This window comes from Sparus aurata, chromosome 4, assembly GCF_900880675.1.
Source record: "Sparus aurata chromosome 4, fSpaAur1.1, whole genome shotgun sequence".
Taxonomy (NCBI): domain Eukaryota; kingdom Metazoa; phylum Chordata; class Actinopteri; order Spariformes; family Sparidae; genus Sparus; species Sparus aurata.
The window spans coordinates 34496055-34510945 of record NC_044190.1 but is presented as its reverse complement, the minus strand read 5'-3'; the positions used below and the strand labels follow the sequence as shown (position 1 = coordinate 34510945).

At 42.3% G+C, this 14891-nt stretch overlaps 1 protein-coding gene across 3 annotated transcripts in view; it reads left to right on the top strand.

The window, feature by feature from the left end:
• Window positions 1-11629, top strand: part of slc6a2 (solute carrier family 6 member 2) — a 30740-nt gene extending 19111 nt beyond the window's left edge. For all 3 annotated transcript variants that reach the window (XM_030413811.1, XM_030413810.1, XM_030413809.1), the window contains exons 5-15: window positions 1501-1639; window positions 1955-2089; window positions 2770-2873; window positions 4502-4626; window positions 4727-4839; window positions 6059-6187; window positions 6842-6941; window positions 7328-7428; window positions 8886-9053; window positions 9728-9799; window positions 9902-11629. In XM_030413811.1, coding sequence (XP_030269671.1) covers window positions 1501-1639; window positions 1955-2089; window positions 2770-2873; window positions 4502-4626; window positions 4727-4839; window positions 6059-6187; window positions 6842-6941; window positions 7328-7428; window positions 8886-9053; window positions 9728-9799; window positions 9902-9925 — 1210 coding nt within the window. In that variant the 3' untranslated portion in view covers window positions 9926-11629. The remainder of the gene's footprint in view (window positions 1-1500; window positions 1640-1954; window positions 2090-2769; window positions 2874-4501; window positions 4627-4726; window positions 4840-6058; window positions 6188-6841; window positions 6942-7327; window positions 7429-8885; window positions 9054-9727; window positions 9800-9901) is intronic.
• The last annotated feature ends 3262 nt before the right edge of the window (window positions 11630-14891 follow it).

The window sequence follows — 14891 nt, the reverse complement described above, 5'->3', positions numbered from 1 at the left end:
CCCATACGTCAAAGAGTGAGGTGAAGAGATTTATAACAGTTTCATGTCCGCGCGTTAAGTATGGAGCCACAGTCAGGATGTTCCTTATTAACCCATGTAAGTAAAAAGAACTGAGGCACCAGAAAACTACTGGCCTGAAAATCTACTTACAGTTTTAAAGCTGTCTTAATGACACAAAGTAGCTTGCCTCTTTAACCGTACATGAATAGAAATGTAAAAAAAACAATGACAGTGTGATTTTAGAGGAAGCTATAACAAACAGGTTAACGGGGGGTTTCAGATGCTGTTTGACTGAGTTTGGAGAAAAAGGCAAGCCAACTTTATTTAGATTGGACTATTCAGACACAAGGCATTTAAAGTGCTTTACACGGGCAGAGAAAAACATAAAAAATAGGACATTAGGACAACTGTAAAACTGCCTTTAAGACAATTAAAACACAAGCAAGCAAATAAAGAGCGAGAAGAAAATATACCCTTTCTAGGCAAAGCTGTTGCTCCAGCACATCACTTGCTTGTTACCCCCCCTAAAACCCCACATTTCAGTTCATGCGTTAGTGTGGGTATGTTTTTACTTTGGATGGAACCAGGCCATCCCCCTCCTTCAGGTCGAGCAGCTCTGTCCCTTCCGTGTAGAGCCGAGGTAGATACCAATCTTATCGCAATCTCTGACAGGAAGCAAATAAGCACGTTTCCAAACTATTCCTTAAAGCACACCATTATGTATCAAATCCATTTTCTCTTCTGGTCCTCTTCGACTGAGAAGACGCGCCATACAGTCACCACATGGGCGACATACTGACAAGCTTCTGTCCTCAGGAATTTTTATGTTATGAATCCCATTAACTTTTCCGTGCGCCAAAAATGTAAACTGAGGTTTGCGCTGCACTTCCTTCGTCACATACCCCGAAAACACATTCAAAGAATGAGCTCGCAGCTGGGAACAATATTTAGATAGGGATGGAAGAGACACCATTTGTCTCCCTTTGTTTTATTATGTCATGATTAAACACTTGACAGTAACTGTTTGGCTAGAGGACAATGGTGGAAAGCGGAACAATACCAGAGGTCTTTCACTGACAGTTTCAAAGTGTTTTGTGTTCAGCCGGGAGAAAGAGAGATTATAATTAACTCACTTTAAAAAGCCAGTCGACAGATGGCTGTGTGATCCAGATTAAAGAAAAAGACGGATGCCTTTACTGTAGGAAAGGGAATTAATCGACATTAGTGGTGAACTCGTTTGTTGGAAGTCATTTAATAGAATACTTTGGCCAGAGATTATCTGTAGTGACGGTTGGAGGTGCCGTCTGAAGGTGGAGCGCTGCAGTTCACGTCCCATGTTCACCTCAGACGGTGCGGGCTGCAGAATCTGGGTGGGCCTGTTCGGCAAAAAACGTTAATTGTTAAGATGTAGCCGAGAAAACATGCCATACTACGGAAGAGTTACAGGGGAAATGGACAGGATTTTACGATATATATGTTTTTCTGTGTGTCCTTCTGCAGGCGGGGTGTGCTACATCTTCATGAGAGCCGGGGTATCCACGACCTGGGCCCGCCTCGCTGGGACTTGACCCTGTGCCTGGTCGTGGTGGTCTTCATACTCTATTTCAGCCTGTGGAAAGGTGTCAAGTCCTCAGGGAAGGTACGGGCTCGGACCACCAGACAACAACTGTTCTTTCTAGATCTAAAAAAAAAAACGTGAACTTGAATCATTTTGTGCCAAGTGTGTGTGCAGCTGTGTTTCTGAGACAGTTTGCAGAAATGTCGTGAAGCAGCTCGTATAGACTGTTGTATTGATGTTCCACGCAACCTTGACATCCTTGGAGTCGGACAGGAAATGTGGTGGTGTTATATTTGTTTTCTTAAACAATGTTCAATGGTTCAATGGAAGTGGGCAAAAAGGTGTAATTCTTTTTTTTTTTCCCCTTTCATCCGTTTGCTCTGTGTGTGTATTCAGGTGGTGTACATCACTGCTACCATGCCCTACGTGGTCCTCTTTGTTTTGCTGATCCGAGGCATAACTCTGCCAGGGTCCATGAACGGCATCAGGGCCTACCTCCACATCGACTTCAAACGGCTCAACAATCTAGAGGTCAGGGGCGGTGCACGTCGGTCTCAACCCATCCGTGGGTGTTGGAGAGATTTCGAACGGTTCACCGTGTGATAACTTAGGTCGTGATACTTGCTTCGAGTGTTTGAAATCCCAGGATTCAACGGTCGACATCTGGTTTTGCATTTATCGCATGACTTTCAGTGCTATCCCTTTATCTGAGGGTTCACGAGTAACACTTACGTCAGCATCGATGTGGACTGAAAGAACCCTCTTACTGTAATTTAGCGGGTGGAGTAGCTCTTGCTCTGGGGGTTTAAATGCTCGATATGGTGCCTCCCATACTGAATGTATATACATGAATGAGTGTACCCTATGCACGCATACTTCAGATACAATCTTCCACTGGCTGAACTGATGTATACATGTGAGGGTTGAGCAAAAGTTCAGTTGTTTTGCGGAGCATTCGCGGCACCTATGGGAAGAATTCATTTACATGTTTTGCAAGCCAGAGCCAGGCACTCATGGCTGATAAGAAGTGTACAGGTACATAGCAGATATGTGTTTGTCAAAGAAAGCCCTACAGCTTGTCCAACATAATGGAGGTCTGCATTTACATTCAAGCCATCCCAGTCTCTGTCTGTGTGTTTTTTAGCCTTAAAGCATGTCTGTTTTTATTAAGAATTTCAAATCCTTTCTTGTTGTCTCTATTCTTGCTGTAGGTGTGGATTGATGCTGCCACACAGATATTCTACTCACTAGGAGCAGGATTTGGGGTGCTCATTGCATTTGCCAGTTACAACAAATTTGACAACAACTGCTACAGGTAAGACCTTGCGCCGTATTTTTCGCGTTTTCTTAAGTCCAAAACAAGCCCAAAGCGACATAACATCCGGCTGGTTTCATGCATTCTGCCGTCTCCAGCATGTAACTGGATCACGGAGCAGCAGAGCAGAGGTGATGCTAATCTGCCCAGCTAACCCCAATGGCCAGGTGTTAGCAGGACAGATAAAGTGCAGGCCAGGAAGGGGGTGCCAGATAATAGCCAAAGGCTGTGTGTTTGTCACAGTGCTGCTCTCCTTCAGAAAAAAGCAGGCATGAGGCCGTGAGCTCGGCTTATCTTTTTCCACATTAATAGGTTGCAGTGGTCCTGTAAGAGAAAGATGCTGCTGGCAAAACAGCCGTTTAGCATATCACGCTGGTAGAAAAAAATAAAAAATACCACACCACCCAGCAGACAAAACATGTTTTGCTGGAGCTGAGTTCAAGTCAAGTACATTGTCTCCCAACAGGTTTACAGTGTGTGAGTGACATCACAGAGGCCTCCAAGTTGAATCAGTTCCGTTCTGTATGTTAGAAGAGTTATGGTCCTGTCCTCTCTCGCTTCCTCCTCTTTCTTCATCCCTGAACAGGGCCTCATGACTTCTTCCTCTGTCATATCCCATTTAGAGGTGTGTGGACTGCTGGCAGGTGGGATTTGCATCATGCCCCGACTGACAAAAAAAAACTGAAACTGGGTGAAAGGCGAAGAAACAAGCACTGAACACAGACTTTTGTTTGAATACCCGCACACATAGAGGAAACATCCATTAGTAGCAGTGTGTCTTCTGTCACACCTCAGGAAAGCGTCACCCCAGAAAGCATGGAGAAAAAAAAAACATTTAGTAGGTTTAATTTAAACTAAACTTCTTTGACTGGTGGAAAACTGGCAATGCAATCGGAACAGTTGATGACGCAACACTGTTACATCTTCTAGTTTATGTTGAATATCCTTTAGAAATTTAGTTATAAAATCAAATCATTAATTTAGATCCAAAATAAAAAATATTGAAATAAGTCAGAAAAAAATACATTTTCGAGTAAATCAGATTTAGATTAACATGAAATCGAAAATTAAATATAGCTTTGAAATTTGATATCGCCAGATCTTTGAAATTCTAGTTGTAAAATGGACACTTTTTTTTTTTACCACTTTGCCCCAGTGATACGTTATCTGATCATGTTTGTTTCCATAATACACTGTGAATATACTGCCTGTATGTAACTGGTTTGACATATTGAAGCAGCATCTGCATGTGAGTGAGAGTGTGTGACTGAAGGTAAATTCGAAAATGAAAAATCAGAGGGAGGAAAAAGCTTCACTGAGAGATTTCTGCTCCCTCAGCCCAGGAGGTAGCCAAGGTCAACCGGAAATGTGTTTGGCTTGTCAGACAACTGCAAGTTTTTCGCGGCTACGGAACAGCTCACGACCAATGACCGATCAAACCACCAATAAGTAGCAGGGAACAAAAGCTTCTCAGTAACCCCAAATATTCCTTGCAAACATAGTGTTTGGTTGAAGATCAAGCCATAAGTAACACATGGCCCCATTTTGACTGTACATTTACAGGACGAAAGAATAACACCGGCTAAATGTCTCTTGTTTTTGTTGCTGTGTGTGCGCTCTGTCTGCAGGGATGCTCTCCTGACCAGCACTGTGAACTGCGTCACCAGTTTCTTCTCAGGGTTCGCCATCTTCTCCGTGCTCGGTTACATGGCGTACAAGCACGGGGTGAACATAGAAGATGTGGCAACGGAGGGTAAGTGCTGATGATGCAGATACAAACCGTGTGTTAAAAGAACCGTGTGCAACATTTGGTCAGGCGTAACATTTCTGTGCATGTTTCTGTGTATGTGCAGGGGCAGGATTGGTGTTCATCATCTACCCTGAGGCGATTTCCACACTGCCTGGTTCAACATTTTGGGCCATTGTGTTCTTCATCATGTTACTGACTCTTGGCATTGACAGCGCGGTGAGTTCCCAGGATCCCACTTTTTTATGACCAGGAGTAGAAATCTGTACCTTTACCGTGCATGTACAGTTTAGAGCACAGCACATGTTTAAGGCCCATCAGAATAGCAGTGATACCAATGTGTCATGTTAGATGGCTTAGCTCATTTCCCCATTAAACCTGACATTTGTTGGAGAATAATGATCACCGCCGTGCAAGTTAATCTCTGAGGAATGACACTTTTTTCCTCCCAGAGCACCGATTCGCTTTAAACGATTATCTTCTGAGCAATGAGTCCGCTACGACCTGGAAATAACACAGCAGATTGTCCTCTAAATCAGGCCCACTGAACAAATGTCAACTGTGACGTATTTAATTCCTTTGGTTGTAGAAATGTAATAAGAGTAAGGTCATGAAGAGTAAATAAATGTCTCAGCGTGGTCAGAGTTTAAGTGACTGTAAACTGTCCGCTGCAACAAAAAATTCCTTCTTCGACGTTTGAACGGCCGGCAGTAATTTAACTAAACTGCCCAGTGACTCACTCAGGCACTAAATAAACACAGGATGGTGGAATCGTCAAAGGAGACGTCCCCGATGACTTCAAAATATGTGTCAAGTGGATCAGATCAAGACCATGTCAGTAGTACAGTATATGCTGTAATGTACTCAGTGTGTATATCATGCCCATTTTTAACTTTTAACTTTTTAACTTAATTATTAAGCTGATGTCCATCCAGGACATTTTTACAATATTCCTTTTAATTTTGTACACACCTCAGTTTTGGGGTTACCGTTTGGTATAATTGAGAAAAGGGGAGGAAAACTCAACACAGCTGAGGCAGACGCACGTGTGTCTTCCAGCTCCGTATCGTTTGAACTCGTCAAAGCTCACAGCGCATCCTCGTGTTCTTCATCTTGTTTAATTGTGTCTTCTGCTTCCGCTGGTGCTTTTGTCGTTTAATGGCGGTAGGAAAGCGGCTTTTAACACCACTCGCTGGGTTGTGGGGGTGTGGATCGGAACACTTGTACTCTTGAGCACTGATATACAGTGTGACAGTCGGACGTATTCCTCGTATGACAGCATGCGCCGAAGCGTGACACGGTGCCGCGATGGTTCTGGATGAATACATGTTTGCACAGCCCTGCAGCATACATATGTTGAACTACATATATACCTTTTCTTTCAGTGGTGAGAGTGATTTCTGAGTGTCGTGTCTCTCTCTCTGTTTGTGTCCTGCAGATGGGCGGCATGGAGGCAGTCATCACAGGCCTGACAGACGACTTTAAGATCCTCAAAAGAAACAGGAAACTCTTCACTTTCGCCACGGCCTTCGGGACGTTCCTGATTGCCCTGCTCTGCATTACTAATGTCAGTGTCTACGCTCGTGTGCTTTTTCAAAGTTCCACTTTAATGACAATAACAGATACTTCCAATTGATGATATAGCCAAGTATGAATGGCCTGCAGTGTAATAAAATGATGTCACTGCCGCGTGGAAGGAAGTAATCAAGACCGAAGATGAAAAAAAATCTGTTCGCAAATCTGAAATGATCAAAATGCTCCGGCTTCACACACTGTTACCGATTTAAATTAGTTAAAGCTGTGTCCTGGAAGCAAAGTATTGATTTTCTATGCAGTCCATACTTCTTTCACATGGTGGCATCAACACAGAGAATACATTTTTACAGATTACTTGACAGACCTTTTGCAGACAGAAAATCATTATGTCACCGATTCACATGGTTTCTTCCCTTAATCAAATCAATGAGGTTATTGAGAAAGTGAAAGACGCCATTCTCACACTAGTTCTCCCCCCGATACAAGGTACGGACTGTACCGCTCAGGATTCAAATCAAATGTTTCATTTACCAAACTTCTAGTACACTTGGTAAGTCTTGGTGACCTATGAGAGACCCGACTGTGTTCAGCGATCACTGCTTACTGACTGCTTCCTCATCTTCCAAGGTGAGGACGCGCACTCACACGCTCTCTCCCCTCTGTCTCTTTTTTTTCCTCTCTGCAGGGTGGCATCTACGTGCTGACCCTGCTAGATAAGTACGCAGCCGGGACTTCTATACTGTTCGGTGTGTTGATCGAGGCCATTGGAGTGTCCTGGTTTTACGGTATGAAATTCTCCAGTATTCTAGTATTATCTTTTTACATTTGGATCACTGTCTTATCCTACTACCCAATGACGTCAGCTAGAAAAAAACAGCACAAGTCCTAAGATCGCTTGTAGACCCTCTGAAGGGAAGGGTGGAAAACCGGGGGGCCCATTTCAAGACGGGTGGGCTAATTGTGCAACGGCAGCGAGAGAAAAAGGTAAATATGGAAAACAGCGGGGTAGCGTCTTAATGAGATTATAAATCAAATAAGTCGCATGACAAGTAATGTCAGCTGTGGGGGTGTAGGCCATCATGTCTGCATACTTTGCTCTCTGTCTACACTGATTTAATGTTTATGTGCATAACGTTGCTCTCCTCAGTAACCTTAGTTGTGCTCACTCCAGGTGTGGACCGCTTCAGCGACGACATCCAGCAAATGATGGGCTTCAGGCCAGGACTTTACTGGAGGCTGTGCTGGAAATTTGTCAGCCCCCTCTTCCTGCTGGTGAGAGGATTTAAAAAAAAAAATAAAACAGCACTGAAATAGTTACAGTGGGCTGAATGTCCTCGACAGGCTAAAAAAGTTTCAAGGGGTCAGTAATTAAATGGGTTTAATGATTGATGCCTTCAAGTTACTGTCACTCAGAAATGTCGGCAAGCTGTATAAAGGTGTGATTCATTCTAGCAGGCGGAAAACACGTTATGTGTGTCAGTGATGCAGTGCTCACCAACTCAGTTCTGGGATTTAACCTAGAATATGATTTGCAGAGAAACTAAGACTGCTGCCAGCTAAAGTTTTTCTTGTTATTCTCTAAAGACGTTGCATGTTTATATTAAATTATTTTCATACTTATTTTACGGGATCAAGCAAGCCGCCTGTTAATGACAATGCTAACGGCAAAAGTAGTAACATTAATGATTTTGAATGTGTCTGAGGAGGCTGAATGCTTTAACTGATTTCATCACAGTGTAATATCACATAAGAGTCGTTGTTCAAAACCAGGAGTTAGGTAACTTCCAACTTCACAGAGACAAATTCGTGACTTGTCAGTGATGTAGGGCTCAACATTAATGCTTGCCTGGGGCAAGTACAAACAGCGTTCAGGCCAGTGAAATGCAACATGTAGTTATCCAATCGAAAGTGAAAGATACAAGTTATGTCTAATGAACTGATGAGAACTATTTTACATACTGGACACAATAGAAGTTGCACAGCCGTCCACTGGTTCCACGTTAGCTTGGGTGTGTCACCATATCGTCATCATATAATAAAGTATAAACAGTCAAGATTCAGTCATCAGTGCTGGTGCTTCTGGCTTGTACCCAGAGGGAAAGTGGGATCAGGAAGGACAGTTTTGAACCTCAGTGCAACTCCTGGTCGGTTCCTCCCTGGCAAATAACACAATGTATGAAATGAGAAGCGTGTGGTTCCACGTGTGGAGTCAGTACATGGCGGCATACACTGCTTGCAAGAGCGCGTATAAAAAGCCATGTGCTTCCTCTCATACAAACAGCTGTCTACACCTTCATCGGGGAAAAAAAAAAAAACTGTGGGAGTTTGCAGTAACAAGGGCTACAAAACAGGAGAATGAGACCTTCAGCATCGTGAGAGAAACGGACAAATGTAAAAATAGATTACCATTCTTACAGGTATATTTTGGTACATAGGGTGTTGCCTTAATGTGCTTTAAAATAGTGCACTGCCAACAATTACAGAATCCATTCTGTTAAGTGAGCATTTTTATCACGCTCCATTGTGCTCGTAACACAGGAGATGAGGAATGCGACTGCAGAAACAGTGATACGACACCCTGCAGATTATATTCCACCTCAATTAGCTGTTTTTCTTGTAGCATCCACGGATGTACACTTCAAACATTACAATCACCACCAATGCTAAAAGAAGAACCGCTTCTCATGTGTGGGTTTTCTATTTTGTCCTTCTCTTTCTCTCCATCACAGTTCGTGGTGGTGGCGAGTACTCTGACATCATCCAGCCTGAAGTATGATGAGTACGTCTTCCCTTACTGGGCTAACTTCGTCGGCTGGGGCATAGCCATGTCCTCCATGCTCTTTGTGCCCGTCTACGCCATATATAAATTCCTCAGCCTACCAGGAACGTTCAAAGAGGTCAGTATCCATGGTACAACTGTCATCTTTCAAACAAAGACCTAAAGCAGAAATCTTTATGAGTGAACTTTCCTCTCTGGAACTGTGAGAACGCGTTCGGATAAAATGATCACTTGAAAGAATTGAGGATTTATAATGGTAATCATCAAAAAGCACCCAGAGAACCACTTTCATCCCTCAGCAGTCAGCCAGAGTGTCAGCTCCGCTCTGCCGTAACAGTTCTCACATCACATTGGCATTTCCCGTTCGTACTCGAGGCTGAAGATCCTTCTCAGGTTCTCAGGCCACGCGTTCTTCCTGAAATCTCCTGTCACCGCCTATCAAGTTTTGGCGGTCTCATCCACATAATGATCAGAGTAAACATAACTTGAGGTTATTGAAAAGGATTCCTCACAGGCTCCAAAAAGCATATTTTGTCAGAGATAATGTCTTGTGTTGAATTTGACAGCATTCCCTCTCACATCTCAAGTATTTTACTCCCTCTGGCTCCTCTTTGACTATGAAGCTGTGAAAAACTAATTTAGGCAGGCGAGCGTTTACAAATCAAATTAGAGATAAAAGTTCTGTGTGATGAGTTGTTGAGATATATTAAAGGTTAAAGTGTGATTTGCTGTATGTGTGACAAGCGCTGAGAATTCCTTTCTTTTTTCTTTCTTTTTTTTTTTTTTTTACAGAGGATAGGATATTGCATCACACCAGAACATGAACATCACCTGGTGGCTGAAGGAAATGTGCGGCAGTTTAAGGTCAGTTTTCGTTCGATCTGGATGACGCATTTGTCATTTGTGAGTTGACTCGTGCACGACCTATTGCTGATACAGAAGATGTGACATTGTTTTGCTTTCCAGCTCAAACACTGGTTAGCCATCTGATGACAAACACGCAGGACTCCCTCATCCAACCCGTCTGGAGTTCTAGTGCGCCACCAGTGGTCGGACGGACACGGACAGCAAAAGGCTCCAACCCGCTCTGCGCCGCCTCCCTTCTTCTTCTCCCTGTGCATTTACTAGCCAACGTCTTTGTTGTCAAGAGTAGCTTCAAGCACTTTGATTTCAGAGCTACCCCTCTTAATATTTCAATACCATTCTACAGCTTCAGCTCATAAGGGAAGGACATCCCATGGGGAAAATGTAACTATTGTTCCTCCATGGTAATCATAATTGCTTTTATATACTATTTTAATTAATCATAACTTTGGCTATGATTTTTGTTTTATGTGACTTGGTGCGACTATTATGTCCTGGAAGGGACGGAAAAGTAAAATTTACAACCAAAACAATCCCATCTCCCTGTGTGCTACTACACAGGGGACCAAAATATTTCAATGATTATTATGATTATTTATTATTACAAAGTCTGTGTTCTTTCGTTGTTCTGTTGGCAGAGTTGCTTATCTGTGTCAGTGCCTTATCAAGCGAGACACGACATGTTTCTTACAGTCTGTACAGGAAGGAAAAAAAAAAACTGTGTTGACTCAGGAACCGACTAAATCAAACCACAGTTTGTGGATGGCAATCTCTCGATTCGACCGAGCCCTTTTGTTATTCAAGTCAAAGAGCTGGAGGTCAAGAGCGCGTCAAGGTCAAGGCTCCTTAGCAGAGAGAAAACAAGGCCTGATATAATGCTTTTGTGTCACATTCTGTTACAGTAAAGGGAATAACGCATGCATCATTGCAAAGCTTTAACTCAAATAAAGACGGAGGGCTGGTCAGCGCCTGGCTGCTTACTGAAGGTGGAGAACTCAGCTCAAACTAAAAGGCTGTTGGTGTCTGTTACAAACAGTTTTGTATTATTGTTATGTGGCTGTAACCTGTGTCTTTTCCTCCAAAGAGACAGCGAAAGAAAGAGCGAGACAGTGTGTGTGTGTGTGTATGTGTGCGTGTGTGTGTGTGTGTATTGGGATTTTGTCGCCAACCATACAGAATGCCGTTAATCTACAGCACACGGAGGAGTGATGACAGTCAAAGGCCTCTTTCACTGCACTGTATATCAATCATTATGTTAAATGCATGAAAACAACTTTTTTTAATTTGTGATGTTACACTTTTTTTCATCACCATAGAAGTGCCAATATGTTCCTTTAGGGATGTGTTTGATTATCTTACTCTGTTTCACTTTTTATTTTTTTATTTATTGGAATTGAAAAGTTGAATTTTAACCTTGACTCATAACAGACCCCCTTGCTGAAAGAGGAATAAAGCCACAGAGAAAAGAAAATTTCAAATATATGTGGAATATATAAGAAGATATAAAAAAATATATAAATATATTCTTTTGTTATATCTAATCTTGTATTTATCAAATTGTTTATAACAAAACGTGAATGTAAAGTATTTTAAACGTAACTGTCCACAGTCATAACACGGTGTTTGATGTATAGCTAAGATGAACTATTTAGAAAAAAAATATTCTTCAATGTAACCCTCGCTTTCCTGGACTATGTTTACAAAAATGCTGTGTACAATACCAATGTCCTGTTGAACGTGAGTGACAACTATCTATGAAGAAGTCTGACGTATACACAAGATGATAATAAAGAATGTCTTCTACACACACTTGGAGACCACGTGCTCGGATTTAATGTCCGTTTATTTTTGAGACTCAGGTGTGAGACCCTCTTGACTTACTGTTTAGTTTTACTGTTGACTGAGGCGCTTCTCATAGCGGCTGACTGTGCCTTTCCACAGTCTCTCCCTTTGTCAGCCTGCTGTTCTACTGGCACACTGGCCCTCAGTGTCCATTCTTTGCACCTTTGCTCACTAAGCTGCTATTGTTCATGACCCTCTGCTGCACACAGGCCAGTTTTCGATGCTCACCAATTGCTCTACAACAAGACAGGATTTCCGAAAAGCTACGTTGCATATCTGTTATCATAGCACTATCTGCAACACTTGTGTTATACTTTATTCACTGGTTAAAAGTTGGTCTTTATGTACGCTGCACACTTAATGCAGTGTAAGAAATGCACCTTTGGGTTGTTCCTTTTGATCTTCAAAAAATCCAAATGTTCCACCAAAGGCTTAATGATTTACATTTTGGTCGCCAACACATTGTCTGAGGAATAAAGAAATATTGTTGGCACCCAAAGTGAATTGGAGGGGGAGGTTTTCATCTATCTTCATTCAGAGCACTAATAGCAACTTCTTGGTGGAAGGCTGACATCTGTGTAGATTCAGGGCAGGAGGAGGAAAACGGGAGTGAAATAACTTGGGTTCTATCTAAACAACTTAGGGGAAAGGCCAGAGATAACCCAAAACTATCTAAAGCCAATGTAATGCCTGTGCCACTCCGACCATTTCTTACCCCAATAAGCACTCCATCATCTGTAGATAAGGCGAGGCTGGGTGTTGGCATGGAATTGGTTGCCTCACAGCAAGAAGTTCCTGGTACCTACATGTTTTTTTTTCTGTATATATTTGAGTAACCCTGATTGATTGGCTTGTGGTAGGGCAGGATGTTGTACCTCAAAAGCATTGAAGCAAGCTGACAAGAGAGACCTTCAAAGCTTGTTTGAAGAATGCTGCAGCTACATAGCAAAAAAATGGGGTATGGGAGGAGTTTTAGGAGGCCTTGGAGAAAGGACTTTATTTGAGGTTGACAACAAAAGAGTTTTGGTAAACTGACGACTTCAGAAGAAGAAACAAGGCCTAGCCTGGCCTGCTTTCACTAAAGGGGAGAACTGTGTAATGTCGACTGACCTTCACTGAAAATATGGTAGAACGGTTCAGAGATACCTTTAAGGAACTTCTCTGAAGAGTAAGCATGGTTTGAGGACATAGGAAACCTTGCCCATTTACCTTGCAGAGGCAATGCACTGGCAGTGGGTGAGGTTCAACGTGAGATGCTGAAGGCTCTGGACATTGTTGGGCTGTCTTAGGCAACACATCGCTTCCTCCACAAGGTCGCAAGGAAGTTAGGGACAGAACCTGAAGACTGAAAGATGGGGTGATGTTTTCCATTTTTTGCCCTCTAATTAGAAGAAGAGTACATTTCATATATCATCTGGCCTGGGAATTGTGGGATCTACCAAGAAGACCTGGAGGATAAGGCTAGGGAGAAAAAAGTCTGAGCCATCATCATAAAATGAGGACATTAAAAATTTCTTAAAATGAATAATGACTGGTACAAATAACTGTCACCGTAACTTTAACATTCATCATCTTCATTTCAGCCCACTGAAATGTTTGATCTATTAAAGCTGTTAATTTCCTGTTAGGTGAAGCAGAGAACAAGCTAGGCTTACAAAACAACCCCACGAGCGAGGCCAAGATCGTGTTCAAACACAAAAAAGAGACGCAAGTACAGCTGCTGTAACTGCCTATGGTTGCTAATACATTTGTCAAAGTGTCAACCAAGATGAGTAGTTGAACCGATGACCGATCAGCAAAAAAATGAGGATTTCAAAGGGTGTTTGATTGCTCCTTAAAAACATTGATGAATCCAAAGTAAAGCACTTGCTGGTCTCAATTCAAGCTGTTTAGCAAAACTAGCAATAGATGCCGATGTATGGGGATCCACAGCGTGATTATGTTCACATTGGCTATGCAACAGCATTTCTAAGCAAAGGATATAAAGAATACAATAGAGTTTTAATGGGGACAAGATCTCTGCAAACTGGAAATAACATGGTTTCATTTCAAGGGGACGGAGTTTTCTCCTTTAGAACCACCTTCTGAACACTTCCACAATAAATGATCACAACTTTGATCTGTTGTTTTGAAGTAGGGCCTGAATAGACTGCCTTTTCTATCTAATCTCCGCTTCTCAGTGCCTCCAGTTCAACCTTAATACAACAAAAAGGTCAAAACCACAAACTTTCATCGAATTTGTTTAGCCAATAAAAGTCAAGACGGACCTCTATAGACTGCTTCTTAATTGGCGGCTCTGTGCAGCACTAATGTTATTGGGGCACAGGAGAGCCATTCTCTAATGTGCCTCTTCAGACTGAGGACTTGCTCTATACTCATAATCCAATTGCAAGGGAATAATCCATGTGACTGAGCAGTAAAACCTTTTGTGGTTGGCACGAACACTTCATGGAGCGAAACCTGACACAAGGGGAGCAGTGAAGGTGCTGTTGTGGAAAGATCCTCTGTAAGAAGAGGGTTATACCTGAAGTGTTACTCTCTGGAGCTACAGTGAAAGAAAACCATTTTATCATATGCTTACAAAAGTCTTGTGAAAAACAGTGCGTTGGATTTATACAGTAATAGACATACACCAATTAGACTATTGCCCAATGCTCCCACCGTTGGTCTTACTTCCTTAATAAGATTTAGTCTGACAACAGAACGTACAATTACAAACTCATGTCCCAGAGAGGCGGGAGTCACATATCACTTTTCACATCACAAGAGTTGATTGATGAGACAATGGTAGGGGATTTGTTGTTGCTAAGAAAAAGAAAAGCTCCTCGTTGGCCAATCTGAGCCCAATGCGTAAAGGGAATGGGGTAAAATTGAGGTTTGGAGGTTTGCAGCTTTTCATCTAATAACTCCATCTTGTTTCCAGAGACTGTAAAATATTCACAATTAATTTGCTGCAATTAAGCGCTAAAAATGTGCCTTACCTTTGCCTTGTTTTGAATACCCAGATTGTTGAACGAGCTAAACGGACTGAACACATTGCATTTCCTGTGACCACTTTGTAATTCAAGCTAACTGCTTTTAATGTGATGCTGCAGCATATTGTCTAATCGATAACAATGGTGTTGTCACGAGTTTATCAACCAATGGAAAAATGATGTCACCGTGGCATCCCTTAAGATCTCTGTTAGATTCAGTATCAGTTCTCTGACTGTGTCCCACGAGATCTGCCTACTGTATATACAGCACTATG